This window comes from Hippoglossus hippoglossus, chromosome 5 (genome assembly GCF_009819705.1).
Source record: "Hippoglossus hippoglossus isolate fHipHip1 chromosome 5, fHipHip1.pri, whole genome shotgun sequence".
NCBI classification, from domain to species: Eukaryota; Metazoa; Chordata; class Actinopteri; order Pleuronectiformes; family Pleuronectidae; genus Hippoglossus; species Hippoglossus hippoglossus.
In genome coordinates, this window is record NC_047155.1 from 17,178,652 (window position 1) to 17,200,859 (window position 22,208).

Sequence of the window (22,208 nt, forward strand, 5' to 3'; positions counted from 1 at the left end):
ATTGACTTCATTTTAATGTTTGGAAATAGAGGAATTTCCTTTAAGTCACAAGTCACATTGTCTTTATCTTTAGTTTTGTATGGTTTCATTTGTTAAAGATATAATAGTCATTTCCTCCATATTCTTGAGTTTCATTTCTATTATACACATATTTTGTTTCTGTTTTAGTTCTTGCTTTGCCATTTTTACTTTTTTTAAGTAAAAAGAAATTATAAGTGACAAAATATAAACATTTTGAAAGATTTTAACCTATAATATTGTACATTTTTTTACTATTGTCAACTAATTCTACGTAGAGACGCAAACCAACAGTCCGTTGATTTATCCAGTCATACTTTTTGACTTCCTCATCCTCTGTGGCTCTCGAGCCACAGACCCACTCTGTTCTACTGATGTTTTAAATCTAAACACATGTCATGAAACAGCTGGGTAGTCTTAAACAAAAGTTAATCAAACAGGAGTACATTTTGCAATTGTTGGAACCGTTTTCAGCTGCGGATTTGATTTATATGTTGACAACAGTGGGACAGTTTATGTGAGATCAATGCAAATGTGTCATTGTGTCCAGGGGAATCTCCGTAACTTTAGTGACTGACCTTTGACCTTTTGCTGCAGTGCCACCATGGAAGACATGGAAGCTCCCCAAAAGTGAGGCCAAAGAGTGTTGATCGCCATCTGGTCATAAAACCCCCCTCCTCCATGTTAATGCGTGGGAGATATGGTCTGAACTAAAAAGTCAAAACACACGTCAAATACATTTTGATCAAATACAATTTCTGTCATTTTAAGTGGTTGTTATCCCAGTGATGTATGTTCATGTGTTTTATTTTCATGTCCGGGGTATTTTAGCTTCATTCCTGGATAGTGGGAGGAAATCTTTATTTACATTTTCCTCTCAGCTGATACTTGAAGAAAAGAAAGTCTATATGACTGTGCTGCAGCCTGTTACATATCAATGTGATGAAAAGTGACCAAAAGTGTTCCTTCATCTCCTCTTCACCAGGTCTGTGTTGTCCTGCCACACATGGCGCTAACGTTGGCAACATCCCCGACCAGAGGAAGCCAACACCGTCGCGCTCTCAGCCACAGACTGCAGCACCGGCTGCATTCAGCCGCTCGACACCTGATCCCACTGTACACCACATGGCGGTCATCTGGATTTTGGGGTTGGCAGACAGAGTGGAAAAAAGGGACAAGGGGAGAAAAGAGGAGGAGGCAATATGAAAGCTAGCTTGCATTGAGGTGTTCATTATGGTAGAAAATGGCAAGCATGCTGCCAAAAGTCCGCTGTAATGGGAACGGCAGGCAAGTAGAGTTTCATAAGGAGGATACGGCAGTTCAGAGAGTTCCTTTTGTTGTTAATAAAACTTGTTTTAAATCTGGAAACAAAGTAATCTACAGTGTTAATCCATTTTCTTTCGGTTCATTTTTTATGGTCACACATCAGTGAATAGATTGATTGATCTGACATGTACATGTTTCCCAAACTTAAAATACAAACCCAGTAATTATACAGATAGCTGGAAAATTAAAGGGAACATCTGTGTCGATGCCTACACAGAACACCTATGGGAGATTTTGAACCGACATCAGTGTTCCTTGGAAATACGTTCACATTACACAACTCTGCACCTCAAGGTGTTTATGTCCAGTTCCAACCTTCTGTCATTTGTCCTTTAGGTGGGGTGGTGGAAAGTAAGAGTGTGGACGTCACAGTGGTGACTATACATGCCTGATTTCTATTTCGATGAGTCCACGTCCCATCACAGAACTGGACTTCACATTAACTTTTTTTCCTGGTTGAGTTGAACTTAACCAAGTCCAGTTGACCTTGTTTTTTAGTCCTAGGATATAACTTAAAGATAGTTTAAGGATCATTTCAAAATCAATCTTTTCAAAATCATAACTATTGAGAAGAGTATTTACCAGAAATTGTAGAGATTGTATATTTAAAAAACCCACGTAGAAAATGCATTGTCACTGAAGTTTGTTTGCTGGGTTGTCAAATATTGTCATTGTGGCAATAGGGCTGGTAAGGGGCAGTAGTGTGGTTCTAGAGGCCTGTGAGGCTAAAAACAGATGACATTTTGTTTTTTCTTTGATTTGTCGCCCCTATATATCTCATGTTTGAACTTGCTGTGTTCCTTGTCACCATCTTTTTCCAAAAGTGGAAAGTTACCATCTGGAGCAGCCATTGGCCCCTTAACTTTTAAACAGTAGCCCAACATGCAAGACTCAGCATTCAGGAACAAAGTGTAGTCTTACACCCTGCTGATGGGGACACCATGTTCTGACCAGTAATATGTGGCCCACTTGTCAAGGTGATTTGTTGCACAAACATGCTGAGCTACATGTTTTACGAATATGTGAAATGTTTGCTGTATCATCGAGAAATGTTCCTTTGACTCAATAATCTAAATTTAAGTATTATATTATGATTAAAGATTCTTTACCTTACTTGAATATCTTATGTTATACATGACACATTGACTGGCTAGTTACTCAGCAGAATAAACCAATAATGTGCTTTGAAAGTATGATGTACCTGTATTTTCATAATTCAACAGTACATCAAGTTAATGAAAGGACCAACTCCAACATTAAAATGCTGAATTCGAATGCATCAGTAACAATACTAAGAGTCGACAGCCTTGCTAGTTTAAAAGTTCTGTACTGAATTTGGTTGCAATTCACCTGGAGTCAAGAGGTAGTTCTCAAAGAATTGGAGCTAAACGGCGAAATTAAATATTCACACTTTGTTCCTGACAAAATGGCCCCAAATTTTATTTAAATCTCAGAATATATATTGTTGATTATACATCAGAATTGAAATATTATTGCACAAATTGATTCGAAATATTTCACCAGACAATTTCATTCATATCCAGAAATAGGAGCCGTTCAGCTGGAGGAAAAGTCAGTTTATCACTAGAATCATTGGGCTTTATACTCTGAGGACGATAAATATATGTACACTATTTCATGGTTACTCATCTGATAGTTGTATGTCAGTCTGGACTGAAGTGGGGGACATGTGATCGTCTGACACAACCATCTGAAGAGCTGCTCACAGGGCTAAAAATAATCCAGCAAAATATCATATTCAACACTAACAGGGGACGTTATCTGAAATGGACTCATCCTCACCAAACCACTGATATACCATGGTCGTGAACTTTTCAAAATTAAAACAATTTGGTAAAAATGGGTGACATAGACATAAATAAATATTTTTTAGCCAAAATTCTGATCACTGCAGTGCGTCCATATTCATTTAAGTGGATCATTGATTGCATTTTTTATTGCATGTAAATAAGAATGTTCACTTGAACAAAATGTGAATTGCTCATCATGTCTAGTAGTATGGTAAAACACAAAACATAATAGTGTTTCATTTTAAAATGATATTTATTTGTGCTGCAATACCACTGTGTTTTATTATTATAAAAAATGTTTCCTCTTCACAATTGTCTATAGAATCATTTCAATTCATCAAATAAATCTTGTGTGTGTGTGTGTGTGTGTGCGTGTGTGTGTGTGTGTGTGTGTGTGTGTGTGTGTGTGTGTGTGTGTGTGTGTGCGGTATGAGACAGAGAGACAGAGAGACAGAGAGAGACAGAGAGACAGCGAGACAGAGAGACAAAGAGACAGAGAGACAGAGAGAGCAGCTGATTTGTGAAGAGGATATTGTTCCAGCAGGAGGAAAGCTAATAGGTTTGTTTGTGAGGATGTTGCACCTGTCGTTTATTGATGGACTGAGCTGTAAATAACTTTATGAAGCTGTTTAATGCTCCGTGTGGGCCCCTGTGCTTCTTCGCTCTCCAATCCCCTCTATACGTTGATGATGCACACACACCCACACCGGTGCTCATATTGTTCTGCTGATATGCATCAAATTAGCAGCTCAGCACAGTGCAGAATGATGAAGACAAAACAATGCATGTGTCTAAGAGCAGTCATTGTGGTATTTAAAGGCGGAAATAATGAACAAAGTCTCATGTTCATCCAAAAACAGTAATTTGTTCACGTACGGTATATTTGTACAACAGTGCCGATACGTGTGTGGGTGTGTTGTCGAGTGTGGAAAACCCTCTGAGTGTATTTATAGCAGGCTATTGTTGAGCCCATAGAAACCTCTGTAATTGGATCTGCTCTTGCTCACTAAGAGGGAGTCTGGTGATAAATGAGTTGGCAGACGTCATTGCTCAAGCCATCTCTGTGATAGCTGTGCGCCCCACATCACCGTCTTGAGCTCTTAGTCCCCACAGGATTAAATTCAAAAGTGAATGGTGAGCCCGCTGACTTATCATTCTGAAGAGTGCGAGAGGAAGGGATGGTGGAAAGCAATTTGCTCTGGGACATTTAATGGCCGTCACTGTTGTCTCCCTTGGTATTAACTTGAATTTAGCACTTCAACGACTAACATCATATTTCAAATCTTAAAATGATAATTTGCTCTTATTTTATTTGAACGGAGAGGTTAAAAGAAAGACCTGAGATTACACCATCAAAGAATTCATGTTGCACCTGTTTATTGCAAAGCTGAACATCACCTCTGCAAATCTAGGATGAAATATAGAGCGAAAAAACACAACACAGGTAGAGAAAGAAGAAACACAAAGAGATTACTCACTGTTTTATATTATAAACCATAAACTTGTCACATTGCTGCTTTAGAAAATTGATTACTGTAATAAGATGTGAAGACGCTGCCTGAAATGTATAGTTAGCAATAAAAACCTATATCCTGAGTGTGTGTGTGTGTGTGTGTGTGTGTGTGTGTGTGTATCTCACTGTGTTGGAAACTTCTCTCTGCTCAGCCAGAGAATATGAGAATGTTACAATTATAAAACAAGATTGACAGGATGGATAGTGTTGCACCAGCAGATGACAGTTCCTGGCTGCATGCCTGGAAGTTATTCACAGCGAAGTGCACACACATAGACACACAGGAGTTCAGAGAGCCCCAACTGGGTGATCAAGTGCAAAGAGACCGCGATATGGGGGCTAGTGGACAGGGCGTGGTGTGTGTGTATGTGTGTGTGTGTATGTGTGTGTGTGTGTGTGTGTGTGTGTGTGTGTGTGTGTGTGTGTGTGTGTGTGTGTGTGTGTCTCAGGGTGGAGGGAGGGGTTCAAGGTCAGAGCAAGCACATAGTGCAAACTAGCAAACCCACTGGCACAGAATGGTGGTATAAGATACAACACACATATAAATAACAGCAACAATGTACACGAAGACTCTTTAACCAATAGCTGTGTTTAATTTTTTACACCAGAATTACAACCATTATGACGAGTAGCCCTTTGTGAGCAGTTTTGAACACGTCGCATTAAGAGCTTGGGACGTGATAAAGCATCACACATGTCCTTGGATACATGAGGAGCTGTTATAAATAGAGACTAACATAAAGACCGTCACACAGTGTAAGGACAGAGTCTGCAGCTCCTTTACTTTTGTTCAGTGATTTGTACAATCTCTTCTCCATGCTCAGTATCGTGTGCCAGATAACAGCTGTTGATACATTTTCTTTGCCCCAGTCTGGTCATATCGTTTTACCATTTGTTTTTATTTTTTTCTTGCCATGAATGGAAGTTTCTAAAGCTTTCCAGACAAAACGTAATGAAACAGAAAGAGATATATGAAGATATATCAATCAATACACTTATAATATAATATAATATAATATACTGTATTTGAGTATTTAACATAATATATTTTGTTTTTTTAAATCTGTGCACAATAGTAATGTAAAAGGACATGTTGTGATTTTATAGGTGACTTTCAGCGTATACCACCGCCAAGGCCAACCAGTCCTTCTCACACACTCACAAATATCAGTTCCCAAATGTGTCTGATATTTAAAATCAAGATCCATAAATTATTCCTGGGGAAAATGTTGAAATATAAGGATCACGGTGCAAATATTTTTGAGGATTACTTTTGTGTTCCCTTTGTGAAAGGGTTAAATGTTACCTCCTAGTTCCCTATGAACCATAAGTAGAGGGTGGCCTGGGCCTCAGGCATTGTGGTAACTTAATGCTGCCACGGCTAGTCTGCGTTTTGTATGACCAAAACATTTTTTTTTTTAATCGAGGCCTTTGGGACTTTGGATGATTTGTCAATATTGAAGCCAGTGGAAAAAAATCCTGGATCTGGCCCTTGATCCACGCCAAAATTGAATGGATTCTTCCCTGACCCATATCACATCCTTCCACCAAGTTTCTTACAGTAGTTTTTGTGTAATCTTGCAAACAAACAGAAAGGGGTAAAAACCTAACCACAGTAAAATCAGTTTAGTTCCGACTTCCAAGGTCAGCAAGCAGATAACGTGTTTTACAACACAACAAAATCATTTCAATAAAGTATTGAGTCGTACATAGTAACAACTGACAACAGAGAGGACAGCAATTTAACTGTATCCTCTAGGATAAGAGTCGACCTGACAAAGACACTCCCAGTATGAGAGAGATGACAACTTCCATACTTAGAGTTACATAAGCAGTCTGAAGCAGAAGGAGCTGGCACCCCTCTGCGATCACGAGGTGCTGGCTGTGAAGTCAGCTGTCAGGGGTTGACCCTGAGGGCAAAAACTGCTGCTCCTCCTAAGTGGATGGATGGCATGGAAGATACTCTGCCACCCACAGGACTCCGCTGCCTTGATGTTAGTCTATTTTTTCCATGCAGAATGCCAACCCTGAAGGCCCAGTAGGACAAACACACACACACACACACACACACACACACACACACACACACACACACACACACACACACACACACACACACACACACACACACACACACACACACACACACACACACACACACACAAAGGTTTGCACAGCTACCCTTATATGAAAATATGAATAGAAATTCATGGATCTCAGATTACGAAAAACACAGACTTGATGACCAACAGAGTTTTCTTCTAGCGCTGCCATGTGGTGCATATTTGTGATTGAATTATTTCTTCTAAAGGAAGAGGCGGATTATCACAGGGCAAAAATACAGAGACAAGCAACCATTAACGCTCACTTTCACAACTACAGTCAATTTGTTGTCTTTGGATAACCCAACCCCAGTCTGCATGTCTTTGGGTGGAGGAAGCTGGAGCACCTGAGGAAAACCTTAACACAGGGAGAACATGCAAACTCCACACAGAAAGACCCCATCCATCACCAAGTAACGGCAATGTGATGGTTGCCTCTTCGCTTCAGGTAAACTTCAGCGCTGATATGCAAATAGCATGCTAACATCTTCAATGAACTATTACACTATTTATACCTTCATCATTATGCTAGAACTCAAACTGCCAGCATTCAGCCCACTGCTGTGTACAGCCTCACTGAGCGGGACAATTGGTCAAATGACTGTTAACCAACAGTTAAATCAGTTTTTCTCTACAGAGCGTTCAGGTGTCTCTCAGCTCATTGTTTTGGATTACTCTATTTGCTCTTAGCAAACTTGTTTTTGATTGAAAAAGGCAACCGCTTTCAACACAGAGCACTTTGCAGCTAAAGAGACAGCTCCCCCAGTGAGCTGGTGTACTAGTACATATTTTTAAGAAAACCAGTCACAAAAATTCAACTGAAACTTATTTATGACTTTTAGATTGCAAACGTATGAGACAAAAATAAATAAATACTATGTCTACTATACTATACTACACTATAATAATAATAATAATAATAATAATAATAATAATAATAATAATAATATTTTTATATTATATTATATTAATATTAATATATTTAGACATTTTGGAGGAAATAAAATGTACAGAAAATGTAACTTCCCAATTAATTTAAAATGTACACAATCCGTTATCAAGCTGACTTTCTTTTTAGTGTCTGGTCAAACTTATCTAGAGGGTGTAAGGTTGTTTTGATCTAATCTCACAATACTGGCCTTTAATACAAAAAGCTGAAGTGATACTATATTCATATGGTTCCTTTTGGTGATTCATCCAGCTGTTCCTTGGTGCTTTCCCATATTTTCACTTTCCCAGTTAAAGGTCTCCTGAACAACTGAAACCACACCGAGAGGTCGTGACTTTTATTTTGAAGGTTGTTAAACGGGAAGTGTTCTTTTTGGCGGGGCTTACCTGGGCATGTTTTGACAAAGGTAAACCCTGATGACATAATCAGAAAGAAATGGACCTCCTCCGGTCCAGTGAGGAGGAGAAGGAAGAGGACGAGGAAGAGGAGGGGTAACATAATCACCACCTCTGTCAGTGTCTGTGTGTCACTCTCTGCTGGGAACCATCTAGTAGCGTTAATGTAAGTAAACTTTATCTTTATGTATGATTCATACAAAATACGTCTCATCATATGATCTATGTGTCACAACTGTCAAGGAAGAAACAACAAAGAACTACTCTCACTTTAAAGTGAAATTGAAACTGAACAAAATGAAAGCAGTTGTGATTCACGGCTTGATGAAGGATACATTGAGACGCTTGAGGGTGATTTACTGCTAATTGTCAAGATATAATAACAAGCAATCTAAAGAATATAACACGGCATTCAATGTGGGGAAAAGAGAAGGTAAGAAGAAAAGAACAGAGGCCATAAGGAGATATTTCCATACAGAGCACTTCACAGGAGAGGAGGCTGTTGTTTTGATTGGATGGGTGGATTCAAGACGAAAAATTTAATTAAAAATAAAAAAATAATAAACTGTATTTGTTTAGCACCTTTCAAAACACAGTAACAAGGAAGTTAAGGATGAAAAACAATAGGAAATAATTAAAAGCAAGTTGAGGATCACACAGCGATAGAACACAGACAAAGCCAGAAATACATAAATGAGTAAAAAGATTTTAAAAAGAAATTATAATAGACGATCAGAACTAGGAGAAAGAACACATATAAAATGTAAAAGTTAAAAGAGAATAGGTTTGCCAGAAAGATCTCAGTAAATGCAAACAATATAAACATATTGTTTGGACAGAGACAACTCAGTTAACTTCATGTCTGCATTTTATGCATCCTTATGTCAGAGATGAGACATGAAGACATTTATCTGTGAGGGCTAATCAATCACTGGGATACATGTCATACTTATAAGCAGTGTTGTAGAGTAACTAACTACATTCAAGTATTGAGCTTAATGCAGCTTTACAAATAAATACCAAAGTACTAAACACGTCTCCCAGGGGTCCTTGAAATCCTTTAATGTTTGAGGAAAGAATTTAGTTTTTTAAAATAATTTAGAAAACAGACATTAATAGATACAGGTCATTGAAAGTACTTGAATTAATATGTTTTGTGCAAAAATTTAATTAATTTTTTCTTTATGTAATTTTAATTAAATAAAAAACATGGTGCAGCTGTAAATAATAAGTAAACAACTGCACTTATTTTGATCAGCTAATAAATGATGATAACTTTTGACAAAAGTTACCATTAAACCATTTAACAAAAAGAGTGTGAGTGCACCTTGATGAATGTCAGCAATGGTCATACTAAAATAATAATTACTATTATAACATTTCATTGGCCTCAGCTACATAATCCCTTCAGGAAACCTTAATATTCCTCATTTCTCTCCATGACAAAGATGTGTCTCAGTTAAAAATTGCGTCACATCCTTTGCAAGTGGAGAAAATAAAACAACTTTTTTAAACTGAGACAAACAATGTGCCCTTTTATATAAGAAAGGAAACCTGGCTCTATCGTATTTAGAGTTGATGCTAGACAATACACAGCAGAGGTCACGTAAGAGTCTAACTGAGAAACTGTGACGTCTGTTTATAACTAAAGGGGTTTCACTTCTTGTTTTTTCAAGAGCTACTTCCTCATGTTTAACAGTTCCCTGTCGCAATGCATGTTACATTAGTAAAGCATAATTTCCATGAGCTCAACAGCGAAGAAGAAACTTAATCATTCGTGTGGTTGCTAAAGAGTCATCTGCAGAACGGATTTCACTGTCACACATTTGTCGTAGGCTGTGGAATAAAGTCTGGATTTAAATGCTATGTCTGATTCCTTGACAACAACAGGAAGCCCGGTGCAGGAGGATCGACAGACATCTTGCATCTGTAAGGAATGATAGGAGTCCTGAACTCCAGCAGCAGAGTGTGCAGACGAGGGGTAAGTACATATGTGCTGATATGTGAAATGTACTATTTTATTGCCTTTGTTTAATATGTTTAGGTTACATCTGTTATATTCACATATTGTCAGAAAATGCAACCTTGTCTGCAAGTACAGACTATAAACTGAAAAAAATAACACAGTCAGCACAACTACATGATACACGGAACTAAAAAACAAAGGATCTAAGAACAAAAAAGCAGATGATTCATCTGATCTGCTGTAAATGTATGATGGTGATAGTGTTTGTGCAGCTGGGTGGTAAATGACAGTTAAACATAAACAGAATAAACGAGTTCAGAATTATGAAAGCAGTTGTTTCCATCGAGGGTGTGTGGTGGTCACTGAATATGAATCATATACTGTGGCCTTTGAACGTGATATGTGAAAGGCAAACTCCGGAAAATGACTGGACCCAATTATTTCATGTTCATGTCTGAATACAGCTTTAGAATTGTTCCTAATGTGATCATACTTTAGCTACAGTTAGAAGGTGCACCTTGCAGCCCAGTGTAATCTCCGTTCTTTGTGTGCTGTTTATCTGCAGATCCCTGAGCTGGTGGCATGGAGGAAGCCTACAGTGAACTGTACCAGCAGTTCCTTCGCCTGAGGTCTCTTTGTCTGAGACAAGCTGCTCTGTTGAATCAACTCACAACAGCCCTGCAGAAACAGCAAGGTCCATATAACCTGATGCTCACAAACATGTGTCTGTCATTATTCATCAAACTCATCCACAACTGTCCTCCTGCAGGCGCCACTGTTCCTAATGGAGACTTAAGCTACATGATGTCCATCCCCTTCCAGTGCAGCCAAGCAATCCCTGTGCTCATCCCTGAAAAGCCTCAACCGATGACAGTAGCACCACAGTGTTGCAACCATCAGGTCTCCAGAAATGTGTACAGTTTTTCGGATCTTCTCGCTGAAGATATGTCCAAGCTCTGCATGGATTTGCCTCTGCGGAGGGAGGAGGATGGAAAGTTGGAGCCGAAGGTTGCACCTCTGTCAACCCTGGACTCCTGCAGGTGGCATGGAGCCTTATCCAGTGACTCAAATAATCCTGGGCAGGCAGATCATCGTGGTAGAGACAGGACTGTGCACACATCGAGGGTAGGTGTCCTCAGCAGAACAACATGCCACGCGTAGCCATTCTCAAGTTTGCCCTCATATTTTTTAACATGTTCTCCCTCTCTAACTCCTTGTCGTGTACTCTGTGTTTGTATCAGATGCCTGCGTCAGACAGTCAGTCCCGTGTCATGGACTTGCTGAGCCAGCCTGGTGGGTTACTGATGTCAGACGTGGCGCTGCAGTCACACGTCTGCGACTTCTGCCAGGCGGTTTTCCCCGGAGACACAACCACCAAAGGAGAGTTCATACGACACCTTCACACCCACATCACCTAGACGGTGCGGACCATGCATCTGGTCCTGATAGATGAGTGATGAGTGTTTGCATGATGTGGTGGAGCAGGTAAATCGCAGTTAACCTGATCTCTGGAAACAACAAAGTAACAGTTTGCCTGTGGATGAACTGGTTGTAAAATGAAGGGTTGAAATAGACTCCCTGTGCTCCCATCTATATTCAGTGCGGACATATTGCATTTTAAAAGACTTAGTTCACCTAAATTACACAACATTATATCTACAACTATATAGCCATGGTGTTATTAGTCAATGCTTTGAGATATCCTTCGCTGAGATTTATGCCTTTACCCGAATGCATGATAACAGAATTTCATTTGTTGTGCTCACAACATTGAAGTATTGTATACAATTTAAACGTCTCTCAACAAAGCGCATAAGTCTGCTAATGCCCAACATCATTAAAATTCACTAGATCTTGATTTTTATTTGGATCTGCATCATTTTACACACACTCATAAATATCATAAATATCAGTCACCTAAACACTGATGTGACTGATTTGTTTATTCTAAATCAATGAATTATTGTCTGGGAAATCAAGGAAAATGTAGCAAAATGTCCTATCTTGCAATGTTTAAGAAATTAAAAAACATTCCTCGATCTGCCCCCTGATCAGGATCTAGACCTTTCCTGACCAATCCTTCCACCAAGTTTAATGGTAATCAGCCCCGTAGTTCTGATGTAATCCTGCTAGAATACAGACAAACAAACAAATGCAGATGTAGAAAACCACATCTCTTATTCAGTTATTCTGGACTCTCTACAGACATATCAGTATACGGTTATTACAGGGACTTCCTTAAACATTAACCAAACCCAGCTCACTGTTTAAACTGTGTAATTTAGTTAAGGTGCCTCTCAGAATAACAGCCTATGATAGCGTGTATTCATGTCCATATAGTTCCTACTCTTATAATTTCACTTTGTAACCACTATTATATTTTATCTGTCATTTAAAATCATAAATATTTAATCTAGACTGATTGTGATCACCCCAGGTGTTACTATGGTACCTGTGATTTTTGCACCATTAAGTACCAAGAAATACCTTTAGATGAACAAGATGTTTGATGAACACCCTGATCATGAGCAAAAATATAAAATACATAAAAGCATCTTCAGGGGATTAAAGAATATAAACAAATAATCTGTCATGTTTAGGTATTTAAATCTGAGATATTATTGTAGTTGTTTTTAATGGTTAATATGCATTCTTCTGCCCTGTCTTTGTTTACAGCTACTATTAAATGATCTAATGAATGATAAACTCACATTTATCAGCTTTTAACAATTTTTTGACTTTGCAGACATTAAACATTGCCCACATGTGTACACAGTGGACACAGCTCATTGTGTTTAGGAGTATATTCTACTATCTTTCAAGATATTTATATATTCTTTGCCAGTAAAGTGCTTTTTAAATATTTGCTTTGAATCAATCAGCTGTCTGCTGCTCAGCTCTGTGTTGCAGAGGAAAGAGCCTGAGCTAAATATAGACTCAGACATTTAACTCCCTAATTAATGACGCTGACAGCTGATTGATGACAGCGCCTCCTATCGTCTGCAGCCACACGTTGCTGTCATCATCACAATAAATAACCAATTCAAATGTAATTGCTCTTGTATAAAGTCAAAAACATTTAGCAGGTGGAATATTTACTGAGGATGAGAATGTCATGAGCTTTGCAAGAATTCCATTTGTTCACAAATCAGCACCTGGGTATCATGAATGTGTGTCACTAAACAGTTCTAGGAGTTGTCAAGATATTTAAATAAAAAACTTAATGATAAACCTCATGATGGCACTCGAAGAAAAGTTAGGAGACCATCCAAATCAACTGGGTACATCCTCTGGGTAACCATGAATATTGGTGGCGTTCCAGTAAATAATTGTTCAGTAAAATTACAGTCTGGACCAAAGTCTATAACTTGAACCCAGGCTCATTATAGCAATATTTTATTTAATATTTAATATAAATCATCTTTAATATGAAACCATGTCATATACTAACCTTTATCATTCTATGTTACAACTACAGTGAAATAAACTCAAAATCAATGTGGTTATAAAACTCTAAAGCGGATATTTTCAGGGTTTTCGGATGTTTGGCTTGTGTGTCTTCATGGCCATGATGTGTCCAAATCGTGTGTGTGTGTGTGTGTGTGTGTGTGTGTGTGTGTGTGTGTGTGTGTGTGTGTGTGTGTGTGTGTGTGTGTGTGTGTGTGTGTGCGCGCGCGTGCGTGCGTGCGTGCGCGCGTGCGTGTGACATCACTGGTACAGGTGAGTCATACCAGCATGGAGGCTCACTGCAGAGCCAACAAACAAGACGAGGTGTTGCTGGCTGTGTGACGCAGCCTCTCCGAACACCAGAGGAGAAAAAATATAAAACCACCATTCATTGTGGAAAACAGAGCAAGACGCTTTAAGCAATAAAATAACATTTATTGAGATGTAACAAAATAAATTATCTGTTTGCAACATAATAAACTGAGGTCACTAATGCTCAGCAGGCAGGCAGGTGAAACTGATTCACAGCAAGGTACCTCACTGACATATCTGTGGTGGAGAGTACAAAATCCTTTTTCATCAATTATCAATATTTGCCTTGTTTAAGCCCATTTCAACTCTTCCTCATAAGAGCCAGTCGGTTGAAATGAATTACAGGTGTTGCTGGATCAAAAGTCAAGCACCATCAGATTTATTTCTGTAAACCTCTGCATGGTATTTTCTTTTTAAAGTGATTGTGAGTCTCAGAGGTGAAAAGAATTGTAAAATAAACAACATAAAGTTGATCTTGTTAATATCTCCGCTAGGTCCGCTACACCTAAAAACATTGCATCAAAAATTTAGACTTTTCCCCACTTCATTTTTTAAATACTGTGGCACTGTGTTTTTTAAATTTAGCATTTTATAAATCTCACAATGTAGTTCACAGCTTGAATGTCTGAAAACATCCTCCCTGCTGAAATGTTCCTTAGCAAGATGCTGAGCCCTGCTGCTCCAAGCGTCTGAAACTTCACTCCAGTGTTTAAAGAGAAGAGTGAAAATCAATCACCTGGAAATCAATAAAGTGTCTCTATTCTTTTCAAATGCCGCTGAGTTTAGAAAATGTTTTCTCAGTACATTTTCCACATCATTTAAAATAATGAAATGCCTCAAACAGAAGTGTTGATTGCGTTGTTTCGTACAAACAATTTTGGGCCGTTTGTGGAAAAATCCAGTAAAGAAGGATGTGAGGGAGAAAATGGAGGCTTGTTGCTTCATATATACTGTGTGTGTATATATAGATCTCAGGGTGCCTCTTCTGATCTGACAGGTGACTAGATGATGCAGTAAAAAGAAAAAAAAGGCATCTGAACCTAACAGCAGTGTTGAAAAACGTCGATCATGTTATGGCTCAACCACCCACTGTTTCCCTACTTCATCTACATAGATTATCTTTAATTGTGAAGGAACACTATTCTCTGACTGCCACGTTGACGTCTGTTAAAAACCAGCACATCTGCTTGTTTCCTGAGGGGGATGAGCTGCAGAGATTGTTGTCTTTGTCTTGTTATTATATTACGTGCTGAGACTGCAAATTCCCTCCATGTTACTACATTTTCACTCAGGCCGGATTAAGTTCCGAGAGTCCATTTCCAAAGTTGCAGTGCCCCCTGCTGTGTCGAGCCCATCTCATCTGAAACAGGTGGATTTTACAGCACAGCTCAAAACAGGTTGATCCATTGAACAAAAATGTCTGTTTTCTCCTGATAAAATCACCTTTTTTTTTTACTATTAGATCAAATCTGCAGGACATAAAGTCCATGAATTTGAAAAAGAAAACAAAAAAATTACTCCTCTGCATATTTACTTAATAAAAGTAAACGTTTTTTTAACCTTATCCACAGCATTTAGAAGTCGCTGCAGGTTGATGAGTTTAGTTGCTGGTAAATTCTGACATGAACTGTAAAGACTTTATAGTCACTCAGATGCCTGTGATGTCAGTGAAGTACATGTGGAGGAAACCTGCTCGGTAACAGCCTGTGCAGCAGTCTGAGTGGAGTTCAGCGTTGGGCCTGAGCACATCGAGTTCGCTGATAACCTCGGAGCACTTTTCATTTCCCTCGGTGATTGGAGTTGTCTCTGGTGATGCAGGGGCTACTGCTCCTGCACGCTGTTAATGAGCCCCGCTTCTCCACTTTACTGTCATGGTCTGTGGAGAGATATGAAGTTTGACATGAGCTTATTGGAGAACTACTTAGAGAACGAGTACTAGATAGAGAACCACTGACAAAAAGCACTGAGAACTAATTATCCGACAACTGGGAAATCTGTGAAACCCTAAAATTCCAAGTATTGTCTATTAACATTATCAAAATAAAATAAATAAATAAATGTGTTTCTATAAATCATTTTTAAATGTGTTGCTGTTGTTGAAGGCGCAGGGTGATAAAGGTAAGAGTCACAGTAATCAAGATAAAACCAATGTTTTAATCTTTGAATAACAGTTAGTAGAATTCAACAAGAACATCTCCAACATGGAGTCAACATGATTTTTATGACCAGACCAAGTTGTAACATTAAGTGGCCAGTATTGCAGATGACTTAATGATTATCGGTTGGTGATCAGGTAGTGATAAAGTCATCGAATCCAGTTAACAAGAGAGTACGTACCACCGCCCCGACAGTCCCCTTAAATTCAATCAAGCTTCACCAAGTTTCAAACACTCAGAGATACCAGTCATCTAAAAATGCCAGATTTTTTTTTTCATCAAGCTCAACATGTTGAAAAACGCCCGATCTCGCAGTGTTCAAGGAAGTGAAATAACATGACTGGATCCGCCCCGATCCTGATCCAGACCAAAATTGAATGGGTTCTTTCCTGGCCTATACAACCTCCTCCCACCAAGTTTCATGGTTATCTGCTGTTTTTGTGTAATCTTGTTCACAAACAACCAACCAACAAACACACAGATGGGGGTGAGAACATAACCTCCTTGGCAGAAGTACCAAACAAATCTTTTGCATTTTCTTAATGAAGCACATTCATTAGGATCCAGTGTGTTTATGAGTCGAACAATATTAATTTGTTGACTATTCATTTATTCATTTGCTGATTCAGAACAGTGTCCACGTGTTTTAACGGAATGCAGTTATATGATAATAATAATCATATAGTAACACATTTTCAACATTACAAAAATGTATTTACACATATTCAGTTACTTATAAATAAAAAAGTGTTTTAATGTACTGGATTAAAGGTTCTGTATCCGTGGTTAAAATGAATGAAACGTGATGTGTGAGAGATGATCTGCAGATAAACAACGGAAGATCAAAAACAGTGACGTCAACAGGAAGTGAGAGAAAGTTCTGACTGATGAGAGAGACAGACGTATAGGAAAAAGGGAGAAAAAACACAGTGAGAGGGAGATCGACGTCAGAGATGAAACATATGTCGTTTCTTTTTTTTGTTGTTATTTCCGCAGTTCTTTTGGTAGAGGGAGAAGATGTATGAAAAAAAAGACTGTGCCATTTCACTGCCCACAGGTTTTTATTTTTGCACACTGTCGCTTGGTGAGTCAATGCAACGCCCCTCCAATTACCTCCCACTCCTTCGCCCCCACGCCCCATCCATTCCGCCCTCCAGCCCACGCACCAAACACACTCTGACGTCAGTCGCTGCCGAGAGAAAGGAGGGGGGCCCGATTCTGCCGCCCACAGAGTACTTCCTATCCCCCCCCCCACCCCCCACCACCATCACCTCCTCCTCTGCCCCCTCATGTCTTTGCTGGCTTCTCCTCGCTTCATGTCTTCGACTGGCTCTCGCAGCCCGGAACCACTAACTTGCCCAGATCTTTTTTTCTATTTCTCGTGAGGAGCTGTGATGCATCAGACAAACGCTACAGTATAACAGAGTATTCAAGGAGTGCTATAACAGTGTAACACCACCCCCCTCTCTTCTTTCTCGCTCTCTACCCTCCCGTTCTCACTCTTTTCCTATATCACTCTCCACCTCCTTCTGTTTCCCCTTCTAACTTCTATCCTCTCTAATTTACAGTCTGGTGAAGTTCAGCTGTGTGTGGTGGGAGGCGTCACCTCAGAGACAATGTGACTCATTAGAGTTCAAGCTGTAGAGCTATAAAATATTCATTGTTAGGAGGCGGTTGGGGAGTCGCTACGTCGTTTTCAATTTGATCCCGACATCAACTCTCGTCTCTTTGAATTCTCCCTCCATTTCCAACTTAAAGAAATGATTTGTTATTTTGGGAATGTTTTTGTTTTTACTTTCTTGCAGCGTCTTTAAAAATCACTAATTTACAAATCTCTTGTCTGTTCAGACCATAGTGTAAAACTGCTCCCAACCAAGAAATTGTCCAACACATTACCCCCCGTAAAATACTGAAGTGTTATTACTTAGTTTTTTTAGGAATTTAACAAGATGTGAAATAAGTGAGATTTAGAGGTGCAGGATTTTGACTTTTGGACGGTCCACATTATGTTTCCACCTTCTTCCAGACCTCGTGCTAATCTAAACTAAAAGCCCTCCAGTGGATACTTCATACCTCATCTAACTCAAAGCATGTACAGTGTTTCTAAAGAATCTCAAATGATTCCTTTAACAAGCACAAAGATGATCAAACATTGAAAAGAAATACTTTTATTCTATGTCCATTATTAAACACACAATATGGTTAGGTCATTATTTAAAAAGTCACCTGAGGAGCGAGTCCCTTCTGACCCTAGGCTGATCTTGCCAGCCCGATCATGAGACACCATCCGAGCCAATCGCAGCCCCTCGTCCATTAGTGTCTGTTGTATGAGGTGGCGACTCCAGCTGGCGGGGTTGGACGTGTCGGTGTGGGGACGAGGGGAAGGAGACTGGTTGCACTGTGAGCCCATGTCTAACAGGACATACAGATCTGGGTGTGAATTCTGCCTTCCAACAAGAATTATTATAGAAACAGGAAGGATTACTGGAGTAGAAGACGTTTTAGAGTAAACACATTGAATATCTGAGGTCTTTACCATGTGATACACTGTCGAGGCTCTCTGCAGATAAACTGTCATCGTCTGCTCTCTGGTTCAAGGCCTCTGAGCTCTCCACTCCGAGAAGTGATGAGACGCCCTCAGGCACCATTACCTAAAACACATCACTGTTAATTGAACCACTTCTGACAAGTGACATTAACGTTTAAACTATGCACCACCTGTAATTTCACCGTTAACCAGATTCACTGAGTGACGTTGACTGGTGGTAGATCTGAAGACTCACCTCATGTCTTGCTCTCTTCTGTAGCACCACACTGTTCTCATCTGCATTTGTCCTGCAGGAGGAAAACAACCAAATCATTTGAATGTGAAGGATCATGCTTGACCTTGGAAACAAACTGACATGTGAACTAAATGTCTAGAGAAACACAATGAGTGGATCAATGAGAGTGTAATAATGATTCACTCACAAATTAATAAGCTAAGTATTTGAATGCCAAGTTGTAATGAGGATATTTTATATATTTTATAAATCGTTCAAGGTTCTTTCAATTCATTAACTATAAAAATTATAACATAATCTCTGGAATTAAGTTCCCATCAAATTATAATCTCAGGAAAAGAGACATTTTAAATCTTAAAACTGATTTGCTGTAATAATGACAAATATACAAAAGTGTTTTTGTGCTGGTATTTACTTTCATAAAGGTGTGTGAATAAGTATTTGTAAACATTGTCAAACGCAAAGGTTTGTTCTGTGTGTGTGTGTGTGTGTTTGTGTGTGTGTGTGTGTGTGTGTGTATGTGTGTGTGTGTGTGTGTTCATTGAACCAACACAACAGAGGTCAAAGTCTATCCTGCTGATCTGAACCAGGTTCACTCTGAAAATAAAGACCTCAGTGAGACTCGTGAAAACCTGGTACATGTACAATATATGACAAACACAATGGAGGCTTTTAAACAATTCTCCATTTGTCCTGTAGTGCTACATCATGTTACTTTGCCTTGAACATTTTACAATTATCGATCAATAAATCTATAATCCTGATTCTCTCTCAGCATTAAGGACCAGGCAACACTCAGTCAAATACGAACTGATATCTCCTCTCTTCATGCAGCATCATACCTTGCATGCTTCAGAGTGGAGGTGTAGGCACATTTTCTCGCCACCTGCCGAGCCAATGAAAAGAGCTCCACTCGTCTCAGCAGAAGGGCATTGTCGCGCATACAGAACTGGGCTGCAGCTTCATTGATGATCAACTGGAGGAGAAGCAGTGAGTGAAAGAAGGATGGACACTGTGGAAATCACATCCAGACAAAATGATTATCTTTGTTTCAAATGTGTAAAGCTCCATTTGAGTGTATATAGTGAAGTATTCTTTATTAAGCCATAGGTATAGGAAACATGATGTTGATTCTCAGCTCTTGTTTTTGATGCTCATTACCTCATGATGTGTGAGCTGCTTGCCTTCTCTCCTCTTGGAGTCGAAGCGTCCATAAATGAGACTGTACTTCCGGATCTCCTCTTCCTTGTTCACGTCCTGGGACCCCATTTTGAAGACGTGCCCCACAGTCTTTGCCAACTTCTTGTTCATCCTAAGCAGTGTCTTCACCTCCGTGGGATCTGACCTTGGCATGGTCCTTAGGAGCCTATCCACGCTCTCCACCACTGCCCTCGCCGTCTCCCCGTCCAGCTGTCCTCCGGGCCAGGCTGACAGGGCTGTAGGGGCGACGGAAGCAGAGGGACTGGGAGATGTGGAGGGACCAGGAGGACACGTTGACAGCATAGGTGGGCTGGGCGGCTCCTCCTCTAATCCAGATGCTGAACAGTTTCCATCTGGCTCTGGGCTGAGCCAGTGCGGGTCCATGGGTGACAGTTTTTCCCTGTAGTGTGTGTCTGGTGGCTGTGGGGAGGCCTGGGAGCAGGGGCTTCTGGGACTCCCACTGTGCATTGGGGTAAGACATGCCCGATCCTCCCTCTCACATGGTGACCCGGGCTGGCCGTTGCTCACAGACTTCCTGGATCCACTTGAGCCCGTTCCGTCCACTTTGAACAGAGGGATGCCCCCGAGGGGAACATTAGCGACAGGCTGGTTGAAGAGGGCAGGGTTGGCTGCCCAGTCTCGGAGGGCCTTCTGCAGCCTACGCACATGCAGCGGCTTGGTGGCCATGCCAACTAAGGCCATGATCTCCAGGAACTCCTCCTCTGCTGCCTCACAGAGCTGCTGAACGTCGTCACCGCCCTGCTGGATGAAGGTTTCATAATAAGCCAGCAGGTTGGCCCTCTGCAGCACCCGATAGAGCTGCAGCTCCCCAAGTGTGCGTGGCAGAGACATGGCACACAGCACTGGAAAGTTTTGGGCAGGAGAGAGGAAAGATGTGAACGTGAACAAGTTATTTGGAATGAATTATTTTCCATGTTCGCTCCACCTAATAGCATATACCTGTTTTTAAATTTCTTCAAGCTTGATGGAGCATTCATAACAATAGACATGCATGCTTTGGAGCAGAATAGCGTCCTTCACATAGGTTAGAAACTATTTTCACCTTCGTAAACACCTTTTTTAAATTTATTTAAGCCCTTGTAAGCCTAAATTATTTTTGGATAATTGTAATTGTTTAACTATTATATGCTTATATCATAACAGTTCCTACCTTATCCAGGCTACCAGGGTAGATGCGCAGAGAGGAGACAGGCGTAATTACGCAAAGGTGTCTCTCCAACAGATGTCACAGGTCGATACTGTCGGACGGAAACAGATAAACATAGAGCACACAAAGAAATTTAAACTAATGCCACTTCATCAGTCACACAAACCCACGTTACGTTTAGATTATGGAGTAGAAACACTTGGATGATTCGCTCCAGTTCAGATAATACAAAAACATGGACTGGGAGCCAGATGTTCGCGGTAAACACTCCTTTAAAGACATATCAGTCAGTAACAGTCTCGTCTCTTACCCTGGTACCTATAGGCTATCGCCGCAAGCTTCCCCGGCGCAGATTGGCGTAGTAAATCCCCCTTTGCGTATCGTGGCTCGTCTGAAATCACTGGCAGAAATCCTCCTCCGGCGCACCGTATTGGTCGCTGGCTGCCTTTTTGCTGTCTGTGTGGGCTGGAGAATGACGGGGGCGGACTGCAGCACGCCATCTGACCGAAAAAGAGCCTTCCTCTCCCGGTAGAGAGGCGGCTTTCAAATTGGAGAATGTGGGTGGCGGTGGTGGGGGCTTAGAATTAACCCTCTGTGTCGTCAAGATCAGTCTGTCATATGCAGGAGCTTTTTTTTTTTAGAGGGGGTTCCCAGAGTTGTGCCATATCACAGACCCCCACAGACGTCAGCACACCAACACTGAGCTTTAGGCCTGTTCAGAGAGCGGAGGACACATGTGACAGATGTGGATTCTACCCAACGGTGTTTCTTTTTTTCCTTATTAATGTGGAAAGTGGGTGGTCGTAAATTATTCTGAGAGCTCAGGTGAAACTCCAGCACTTTGTTAGAGCATGTGTTTTTCTTCTTTGAAAAATGTAAAGGTAAAGTGTGTAGAATTTAGTGACATCTAGTGGAGAAGTTGTATGTTGCAGCTGAATACCCCTCACCTCACCCAGATTTGGCCCACACCGAGCACTGTCATCCCGCCCACATACCCTGTGGAATGATGGCACATGGGCGGTCCACTCCTGTTTGCCAGATCGGGGCCACAAGTAATCCATA

The 22,208-nt window shown here is 40.3% G+C and overlaps 2 protein-coding genes across 4 annotated transcripts; one reads left to right on the top strand and one right to left on the bottom strand.

The window, feature by feature from the left end:
- Positions 1–8,129: 8,129 nt before the first annotated feature.
- On the top strand, positions 8,130–13,172 carry zgc:113184 (uncharacterized protein LOC553745 homolog). Of its 3 annotated transcripts, none has more exons than XM_034584899.1 (5): positions 8,130–8,280; positions 10,005–10,094; positions 10,646–10,774; positions 10,850–11,205; positions 11,322–13,172. In XM_034584899.1, the coding sequence occupies exons 3-5, from the start codon at positions 10,663–10,665 to the stop codon at positions 11,496–11,498; spliced, it is 645 nt and encodes a 214-aa protein (XP_034440790.1). In that variant the 5' UTR covers positions 8,130–8,280; positions 10,005–10,094; positions 10,646–10,662; the 3' UTR covers positions 11,499–13,172. The 3 variants fall into 3 exon arrangements, 2 of the variants coding, with proteins under 2 accessions (XP_034440790.1, XP_034440791.1); XR_004613804.1 differs by lacking the exon at positions 8,130–8,280 and having other exon boundaries at positions 9,557–10,094; positions 11,322–11,565; positions 11,610–13,172; XM_034584900.1 differs by lacking the exon at positions 8,130–8,280 and adding an exon at positions 9,833–9,891.
- Positions 13,173–13,946: 774 nt separating this feature from the next.
- On the bottom strand, positions 13,947–22,095 carry nab2 (NGFI-A binding protein 2 (EGR1 binding protein 2)). Its single transcript, XM_034584898.1, has 8 exons — positions 21,457–22,095; positions 21,150–21,251; positions 19,940–20,841; positions 19,621–19,754; positions 18,779–18,830; positions 18,532–18,646; positions 18,222–18,407; positions 13,947–15,715 (listed from the first exon to the last, which is right to left on the bottom strand). Exons 3-8 carry the CDS (start codon positions 20,828–20,830, stop codon positions 15,618–15,620), a joined length of 1,476 nt encoding a protein of 491 aa, XP_034440789.1. The 5' UTR covers positions 20,831–20,841; positions 21,150–21,251; positions 21,457–22,095; the 3' UTR covers positions 13,947–15,617.
- Between the last annotated feature and the right edge of the window lie 113 nt (positions 22,096–22,208).